Source organism: Carex rostrata, chromosome 33, assembly GCF_964058835.1.
Source record: "Carex rostrata chromosome 33, lpCarRost1.2, whole genome shotgun sequence".
NCBI lineage: Eukaryota > Viridiplantae > Streptophyta > Magnoliopsida > Poales > Cyperaceae > Carex > Carex rostrata.
In genome coordinates, this window is record NC_135950.1 from 4,846,992 (window position 1) to 4,857,451 (window position 10,460).

The 10,460-nt window shown below is 32.3% G+C and overlaps 1 protein-coding gene across 1 annotated transcript; it reads right to left on the bottom strand.

The window, feature by feature from the left end:
* Positions 1 to 3,606: 3,606 nt before the first annotated feature.
* Positions 3,607 to 5,486, bottom strand: LOC144548400 (uncharacterized). The gene is made up of 3 exons (XM_078297060.1): positions 5,199 to 5,486; positions 4,678 to 4,962; positions 3,607 to 4,575 (listed from the first exon to the last, which is right to left on the bottom strand). The coding sequence occupies exons 1-3, from the start codon at positions 5,484 to 5,486 to the stop codon at positions 3,607 to 3,609; spliced, it is 1,542 nt and encodes a 513-aa protein (XP_078153186.1).
* Between the last annotated feature and the right edge of the window lie 4,974 nt (positions 5,487 to 10,460).

Consider the following 10,460-nt stretch of genomic DNA (forward strand, 5'->3'; position numbering starts at 1 on the left):
TAGAACTTCAAATTGCCTATTTGTAGCCAACTTGTCATGTTTACTAAACGACAATAAGAAAGGTTGTTGGAATAGGGAATAAACTTTCCCTTCTTACGAATAGACTACTTCATAAGTTATCTTGAACCATTGACTTTTTAATTAAAATAGTTGTTGGAATAGGGAATAAGCTACTTCATAAGTTATCTTTAAACCATTGACTTATTAACGTCCAGGTCCCACAAATGTTGTTGCCCCTATTAGAAAAATATTACAAATAATCCAGGCATCTATCAAGTATGATGTTTTTTAAAAAAAAAAATGATAGTAGCTACCAAGATATATGTATTAAATAAAACAATCCAGTACATCCTCATCCACAAGGTAGGCATCCACTTACAATATGTAGGGTTGTTATCAATCAATGACGAAGATTTTGTTTTGATGCATGCCGACCTATCATTTCTTACTACATGTTAACAATTTCTCCTGCTGATAAGAAATTTGAAGAAATGATATTTCAAATTACTGTTGCTTTCGACAAAATGATAGTTTGGACTTTGGACACCTAACAAGATTGAATTTTGAATTGGACCAAGCAATAAAGATTATAATATTTTGTAGATTGGCCCATGCATTTTTAATAAATTTATTTTTTGCATATTTTCTCTTTCTTGTACCGATGGAACTAATACTTAATAATATAAAGTTGTTTTCCTCTAATTACCTATATAACTGATAATTGTTAATATTTTATTTATATGTTTATTATAAATAACTAAAATTTGACACATAAAAAATTAATAATTGACGATTAAATTGATTAAACTTTGACATGCACAGCGGGATATACCCGTAAGCATGTTCTAATATTTTTTACCAATGCACAGCGGGTACCCGTAAGCTTTTTTTTTTCTAAGTTTTTATCTCTATCTTTGGGAGCAAATTGTTAACTGTGTTAAGAATATGGACAACACTTTTATTTATTGACATTTTAATATTTTACAAAATATAAAGATTTAAATAATATATAGCAAACTTAAATAACACTATATATGACATAAGTTATTGTTTTATACCATATGTGATCGATTAAATTTAAGCTATAATTTTGTAAGTCGAAGAGTCTAAATTCAACAAAATATTACACTAATTAAAAACAAAAAAGTTGTACGAATAATTAAATATTGTTGATACATTGATAACCAATTCAAAGATTGTTAAAACAAAAAGTTCTCCATCATTAAGTAGGTTGTGGGATGGCAACTTGTCACCTTATCCTAAAAAAAAAGTCTTAGTTAGGTTGTGCATTTAATCCATTTTAAAACCGTTTTAATACCATCAAGTGACGGTCTGGATATATAAATAAATATATATTATGCGTACTGAATTCTTAATAACAAGTCTAATATATATTAAGGAATGTTATTATCTGTGTCACTCTGTGCACAACACATAGGTATGAACAAGTTTTAGAAAATATTCAAAAATTAAATGCTGGATCTACAGATAATCTTATTTCAATGAAAAGATCTATTTCGTCTAGTTGTCATATAGTCTTTTAGGCCATGTTTGGTTGTGGAGTAAGAGGTGGAGTAAACCCCTTACTCCACGCTTAAGGAGTCAAACGAGGAGTACGTAACATAGGCGGTTTAAAATGGAGTAAAATTTGAGCTAAACCGGAGTAACTTACACCACCTAGAGAGGTGGTTTAGTTTACTCCACCAAACATGATTAACTTACTCCGATTTAGCTTGGAGTAAGAAATTTAATCCGTTTAACTTTACTCCACAACCAAACATGACCTTAATGTATTTTTCTATTAAAAATTATCATTGTATTGCTATGTACTAATCATAGTCACAGTTTTTTCCTTTTCTATTTTTTTTTTGTTTCGTTTAGTCGATTAGGAGATCGAAGGATATGTGATGATAAAATTAAGAGATAAGTTTCAGAAAGTGTAACACCCAGTAATTTAAATAATTTATTTGAATTTATTTGGATGTTTTTATAATATTTAACATCTAAAGGTTATATAAGTAAAAAGCTTAAACTTAAAAAAATAAAAAAAAGACACCAACGTGGCAATTTTATGCTCCGCGGCTCCTGTGTATTATTCCGCTCTAATTGTTTTGATTTGTTAATAAAAGTCTCTCCCTCTCTAGCTCTTCTTGTTAGATCAGTTCATGTATAAATTGAGAATTCGAATATGAAAAGGAAAGAGAAAATTCAGAGAGAAATAAAGGAAATATTGTGATAATATTAGTGATATTTGATTTTATGTCCGAATGGAATTCCGACTATGTCGTGTTGGTTCTGAATAGTTATTTCAACTCGAATTGAATTTCTGAATCGATCGTCGTCAGGTAATCAGATTTCTCTATAATTTGAGTTTTAGATTTGAATGATTAAATTGAATTTTGATTTGGTATTGATTTGGGTAATCGGATTATGATAGTATATTTAACTGGAATATGGGGTCTAGATACTGAAACTGTTTTTAATGGACTAGAATATTGGGAATCGCTTGTTTCAGGGATTCCAACTGGAATGAAACTGTTGTTACTGAAAACCTAGACCCAATTGATATTATCGGTTAAATATGCATACGTAATTGGATTTTTAAATTGCGTGGATTAATCCAGTTGTATTGAAATGGTTGTTTACTGTTATTAAGCCAATTATAGAGAAGCTGCATCGTTAAATAACTGGTTACTCGGCTTTGTAGATGATCCCGTATTGTTTCTATTTCTTTCTATTACGATGTAGGTTGACAGGACGGCGGATGGATGCAAAGGTGTCCTTCTATTGCGTCGTGTGCCCAACACGGCCGCCGGGGTGTGATAGAATGGTATCATAGGATTTGTTCTTCGGACAGTGCTTAATGATTGTTTAATGTTATTAAGCTAATTATAGAGAAGTTGCATCGTTAAATAATTGATTACTCGGCTTTGTAGCTGATCCCGTATTGTTTCTATTTCTTTATGTTGCGACATAGGTTGACATGACGGCGGATGGATGCAAGGGTGTCGTTTTGTCGCGTCGCATGCCCGGCCTGAACGCCGGGGTGTGGCAGAAATATTCCAGTTAAATATACCATCATAATTTGATTAGCCAATTCAATAAACCAAACAAATAAAAAACACATATTATAGAGAAGTCTGGTTACCTGATAGCAATTGATTCAGAAATCCAATTCAAGTTGCAATAACTATTGAGAATCAATGCGACATAGTCAGAATTCCAATCGGATATCAAATCAAATAATAATTGATATCAAAATATTTCACTAATTTTTTTCTATTTTCTTTTCTTTTCCTCTTTCATTTTTCTCTCTTTTTTCTGTTTTGAATCGGTAAGAAAAGATGAAGAACTCAATCTCTTTTATTTTGCATATTGGAGGGGCCCAGTTCCGCCCTTTTTTTAATTTCCAGCGAAAGAACTCAATCTGATCGGATTGAGTTTGCACGAATCTTGAAAGATATCCAAGGGATCAAAACGCAAAGCACAGAGGCACTTAAACTTTGAATAAGATCAAATTTACTTTTTTCTAAGCAAAAATTAAATTAATCACATTGAAAGATATGACATATATATCTATAATTAAATGCAACAACAACCAAGACTTTATTCCCAAATCGGTACATAGATGTACGAAACCCATACAGCAGTAATGCCCACCAGAACAACAAGCATCAATACAATGAAAATTAACATTTTGAACAACGGACAACAATTTGACCCATTAATTCCTGATGAATTACTAAATTGTTGCCACTTCAAGAAGCATCCTCCCTTTAGTGAATCAAAATGCCGGTAAAGTGGCTCCCTTAATCCACTTTTGTTCATCAAGAAAATAAAAAATCGAAGTAGCACCCATGAGATACCAATCCTCAACACAATGTACCATGTGTAGGCTATAACGTTGTACCAAGAACCATATTCATCCTTGTAGAGTGCATACATGCCCTCAGAGAATGCCAGACCCATTGAGAAGGTAGCAGCCCAGATCACCAACACCAACACCTTCATCACAAATTTTTTGTTCCGAGGGACCACACACAGCAAAAGCATCATTACACTAACAGATAAAAAAAGTGCAATCATGTTAAATGCTACAAAATAATCTAAATCATTGATGAGAAGAGGTTGACCTCTTTGAATCCCATCTTCCTTAATCTCATCAGATTTAGATCCTCCAGGAGGATTTAATGCTGCTTGGAAGGTGATAGTCGCCACCAGTGTTGCGACCAACAATAAAATTTGCGGATCATACGTCTTTTCGTTTTTCTCACTTTTCAACACTAAATTTGCTACCTGAATGTCATTTTTAGTGCTGCGGCAATGGATTTTCTGCAGTGGCTTTTTTGGAATCGGTATTGGATTTGAACTATCACTTGAATGAGTGTCCCTGAGGACCGGTGATTCAGACAATACTTCAGCTGCAGTCTTTCCCCCAGCTGCTCGTATCTTCTCACCAAGGAGGAGATCTCCATTCTGTGGCCATGATCCCAACAGAACATCGAGTGGAGTTAAGGATGCCAAGTTCATGGTGTTGACATCGATGGCTACTTTACTCAACAAACATTTGATTACCTGAGATGCAAAGGTGCAATTTATTAATTAGTACATGCTTAGAAATGCATCAAAGAAGAATATATTAACCATCTTTTTATCAGAAAGAAATCTATGTCATACTGATAATTGCTTGCTTGCCACAGCGTGATGCAAAATAGTATTTCCCCTGTCATCCTTTGCATTAAGGTCCTGCACCCGGTCGATCAAGAACTCTACTGTGTCGAACACATTATACCTGATAGCCAAATGAAGTATAGTTTCTCCACTATTTGTAATCCTATGCACTGCCTCCTCGCAGGCTTCCACTAACTCTTTGACAATTACCGTCCTTCTTTTTTTAACAGCAATATGAAGTGGCAATAGCCCTTCCTGTTTCTCACTTAATAAACAAAGGTCCAAGTCAACCTGCATTGAAATATGAGCATTGAATTACAAGCATATTTTGTAAAGCGTAAGATCTTAAAGGTTTTATGACAACCCATTGTTTGTAAGTTAATGGTATATATTATGTACAAGCGGGGTTGTCATTTGGATCTTGTTTACCTTTCTTTGTTGCATAACCAAATTTGTTTGCAAAGGACTTACCATCAAATGCCACATATTTTTAATAAAAAACAACTAATATCAATTGATCATATTACCTTCAACAACTCCTTTACTACAGTGACATGACCATAAGCAGCAGCCAAATGCAGAGGTGACAAGCCCTGGTCGTTAAGCTCTTTTGCAAGGTCGGATTTGTGATGGATAACCTCACGAACAAAATCAGCATGTCCAAGCATTGCTGCAATATGTAGGGGGTTATCACTCACCGATGTTCTCCCAATCACTTTCTCAAGCAAGAGGTTATCGTTCTTGAGAAGCTCTTTTAATAAATTAACATCTCCATCCTTAGAGGCCTCTTCTAGTTTTGTATAGTGTGTATCCATTGTAAGCCTCTTTTCTTGTTTGAGTTTCCATAAACAACACCAGTTCCTTAAATAGAGTTTATTCCGCGTGTTGACTCAGCACCAAAGATCTTCCATGGGCCTCGCAATTTTGCTTTTAATATTGTAAGAAAAAAAAAGTTGCTTTAATTACTTTAATATCGGACAAGAAAAAGAGGAGTTGCTCGTCAATGTGTGTTACGAATGGAAAATTATATATATGTACCCATCATAATTTGCCGATTTAAATATTCCCCTTTAAACTTAAAAATTAACTATTTGAATTTAACCTCACTTATTTTACATGATTTGTTAATTTAATCATTTATAAATAAACATTAATATTGAATTCAAAATCACTGTTTTGTACTATATCTGTTCCAGTAATAAGACTGCTGAGATATTCAATTACTTGAATGAGGCACGAGAAAGATTTTCTAAGCTATGACCAGAACTCATTTTATGCTATAAAAGAAGATATCATGGATAAATTCGCACCAAATGTCAGTCTAAACCATTCAACATGATCACCATATTAAAATTTTGCTTAGTGACCAAATTTTAAGTTTTTAAAAAATAAATCAATATTTTCATAATTTTATAAAATCATTGTTTTTTTATGATCTAAAACAATTCAATAATGATTTTCAAAATATTCGATAAGCTAGTAAAAAAGTTCCGAAAAATGTACAATTTCTCTCCAAAGTTCAAATGCATGACGTATGAACAAACCATATTTTACCTCAAACTGTTATTTTATTAGATTTCATTGTAATAAATAATGTGAGGTGGGGGTAGTGCTTACGTAATCTATATATATTGTAATAATAATCATGGTGAATGGGTCAGGAAGACTCTTAAAAGTCACATAACCGGTTGCAATTGATTATGTCATGTTTAATTTGACATGGTCAGTTTGAACTGGTCAGGAAGACACTTAAAAAGTATTCCCTCACCACTTGCTGGAAATGCCATATTATATATTGTATAGTAACTAATATTGTAAATTTCAAGTTTTGAACAATTCAATTTGCTATTGTCCGTTATTTCATAAATATCCAAAAACGTTCTATTACAAAACCAAGTCAACAATCTATTTTTCGATATATATGATTCGCATGCATCCCTTAATCTCCAATATATAGTAACAGTTATCTCTAGAGAGAGAGAGAGAGAGAGACAAACAGCAATTAGGAGCACCTTTCAATTATATTTTTTTTATTTTCAAAAACATGACAGCGGATGCTAAGAGAAAAAAAAATAAAAAATAAAACAAAATATCAAATTACATCTGGAAGTTACTTGAAGTTGTATGGCATAACCTAGCAACGTAAGCTCCTCATCAAATATTTCTTGTAGGTGAAAATCTAGTCACATAAAAATGTAAGAAACAAAATGTTGTAACATGATCAAGTGTCAAAGAAAAATATCGTGCCATGACAACAACCACAAACAAGATGACGTGGATCAAGCAACTTCTATCGTACATGTGATTTCAAACTCAAGAACCCATGAAAAATGTATTGCGATAACAACTCAGCACGACACATAGCTTCAAATCTCATGTTTCATAAGCAAACAAAACATTTAGAACTAGATTACCACTTCATTAGAGAAAAAGTTAAAGCAAAAGAAATTGAAACACCATACATAAAAGGTGAAGATTAACTTGCAGATATATACACCAAAGGCTTGCACCCGAGTCCATTTGAGAAAATTACAAGCTAAGATTGTATGATATATACATTCCTAGTTTAAGGGGGAGTCAAAATATAGAAAGTCATTCAAACTTATTTTCAAATATGGAAATATAACGATAACATGCATGTACCGTCATTAAAAATACGAAATAGTACTAACGGCTAGTTTTTAAGTCTTTTAAGTATGAATAGGAACACTTGTACTCAGAAAAATAAGATTGCAATATATTTTGTTTCCTCAAGCTCTTACCTATCTGTCTCACAAAATTAACAGAACTGTATCAACTCAATAGATCTCCTTTCATCATACACATACTGTCTATAGTACTAAGACAACTGCTTAATGCCATAAAAAAGCTGGTACAACTAAAATAAGGCCTTGGGTCACCCGCAACTATTGCCCAGTAGGTGTTCTATGAAACATTTGCCATTTTCAGCACGAAATCATTGATGGCCCCGGATAGTATCCCCATACTAGATCTTTCTTCTATTGAATGTGCTTTGATTTGACCGTTTGTTAAAGGATTAAATGCCCCTTTAATCGTTAACAACGGTCAAACCATTACGAAAATACTAATCGGAGGTCTATTAAAAGATTTTTCAATTAATCGGTCGATTATTTTCGTTCAATCGTCTGTTTATTCCCGCTTATTTCTGTTTATTTCAATAAATATTATTTTCATATTATTTTTTTTCTATGATTGTGTCATAATAATTTTCATAAATCTTGTATTATAATTCTATTTGTGTTTTGTGTTTTAATATACATTCAATATTTTTTATATATTTTTTTATTACTTATTTTGAAATTGTCACACCCCGATTCAAAGGCGCAACAATTCAGCCGCGTCTATTTTCAATAACAATTTATGTAACACAAGGCATGGATCTTTTTATACATTGTCAATAGCACCCATTATTTTTACCACATCCTAATTTATTTACAACAATTATCTGACATTTTATAGTGGATGATACTAGACATATATTCTCTGCACCCTGTCAGATATAATAAACCCAAATCCCATACCTTTAGGTGGCCCTGCTGTCAAATATTACCCGGAAGCGCTCTTTATCTTTGTATAATAAACCTGTAACCCACAAGAAGAAACGAGTGAGAAATAATAAATTATTTCTCAGTACTGATTGCCACTCAGATTATGGGATTCGAAGGAAATCCATATTCATAATGAAATCACCGCACGAGAAACAAACAGTTCATTATATAATGACGAATGCAAATGCTCAATAACAGTATTCAATTGAACAACAAAAATTAGATAAATAAATCAGAACTCCAAAAATCTTATCAGAATAGATGGTTTGGGTCAATATCTTTTAAACCATATAGTCTGGTAATGTTTGAAAACTAATATTTACAACCACTAAGTCTGGTAATGTTTGGTTTCTTAACTTTACAATTTCTAGTCTGGTAAGATGTATCTGTCGTGTTAGGCACCCCTTTTAAACCATAAGATGTATCTATCGTGTTAGGCTTATACTGTTATAACTATCCTTACAATTAGTTAACGGAAATAATACTTAATCAATATCACAATATTGTCATTATCGGAAAGAAAATCATTGATAAGACAGTTACCACAGTTCATTAGTCTCACAGTCACAATACACAATTTATTCAATATCCCCTACCCAACCGGTACTGGGTTCAGATGAGGCCATTCACCATATGCGCATAAGGGTCCTGGAGTAAAGTCTAGTAGCTAGTTAGATTTTACGATATATTAATAATTTTTCTCCACTATATGGAGGTTCAAGGATTACAGTATTTCATATTCAATTAATTCAGTCACTGTGGTCTCAATCAATCATTTACAATAAGAATAACCCAATCGATAAACTATATCAACATGACAGTCAACAGACTTACCTGTAATTCGGTTTCAGTTGTATTGGGCTATGCATATGATGCAACAATTCAATCAATACAGTCAATCAAATATTCAAAATGCATAGCGAGTTACGATTTAATTTCTAGTCATAAATCTCAGACTAATCAAATAATCTCGCACCTCATAATGTAGGCAAATAGAGCAATGAATCACTAGACATCAGCTGCTCTCGAAAGTATTGTCAAGTTTAGCTTTGCAGTATATATGCTATCAGCCTCGGTGTAATCAAGAGAGAGGGAAGAAGAAAAATAAAGGACTTGACATGCATGCGTCGTCTATGCCAACAATCATCAACACCCCAGTTATCGATAAACCACATGCTCTACAAAACTTAACTCTCACTATCTAAAATCCAAACTCAGGTTCAAAATGAACATCAACATAACGGAGAGAGAGAATAGAATACAACAATGCAAATATTATCTACATTGTAGTATGAAAGAGAGATATATATCTTAAGGTGCAGCAAGAAAAGTAAGCAGCTCGTAAGCAGCTCATTGATCACCTGATGCTTAGCAACGTTGGCATGATGAGAAATTACCACGCAAAGAGAGAGTGAGCAATTAGAGGGAATGTGAAAATCAAGATGAAGAGAGAGATAGGGAGCAAAGATGAGGTTTAGAGAGGAGTTGTACATGGGCTCCACGTGCCATTCTAGTTTATTTAATTGGTTTAATCTCTAATTCACAAATTCTTATTGTAAGCACATTTTATTAATTATCAGTTTTATATATATATCTATAAATATCTAAATATCTCACATTAAAAAAAAATTGAGATTAATTTGTATATGATTTATTTTAATCAAATAAACTATTTAGATGATCCAATGATTAACCCCAATTAACAAAATAGTTGCTTGGATTGTTTTTTTATTATTATTTATCTAACACCTTTTTAAAAAGCTTGCTTACACTGTTAATAAATTTATGAATTTTATTTTCATTTTTATAAATATTTTGAATTTCATTAAAACTTATTGTATCTGAAAATTTTGAATTTTGGACAAAATATGACAATGTCAATAATTTAGTTTTTTTCTCAACAACAAGACATGTAAAAAATCCAGACAAAACATATATATATGTTCGAGTCTTTAACAACTTAAATGATGTAATATATTAACAAAGAGCGCTGGGGTTTATAGGACAATAAAAAATAAACAACGATAATAGAAAACATTATCACGCGAAATTGTGAATTTTTTTAATATAGGAAAAATAAATATTGATAATGCACATATCTCACATTAAACGAAATTTAATACAAAAATTATTTTCTTCATTTCTTACTCTACAGAAATAACACGCTCTCTCTCGTATTACAATCGAATCAGAGAAACATGAACATCGGTTTCAACTTTT

Coding starts and splice junctions, on each gene's coding strand:
- LOC144548400 (XM_078297060.1), bottom strand. CDS start 5,486: ATGGATACACACTATACAAAACTAGAAGAGGCCTCTAAGGATGGAGAT. Junction 4,963..5,198: donor TAGTAAAGGAGTTGTTGAAG/GTAATATGATCA, acceptor ATTTCAATGCAG/GTTGACTTGGACCTTTGTTT. Junction 4,576..4,677: donor TGGCAAGCAAGCAATTATCA/GTATGACATAGA, acceptor TTTGCATCTCAG/GTAATCAAATGTTTGTTGAG.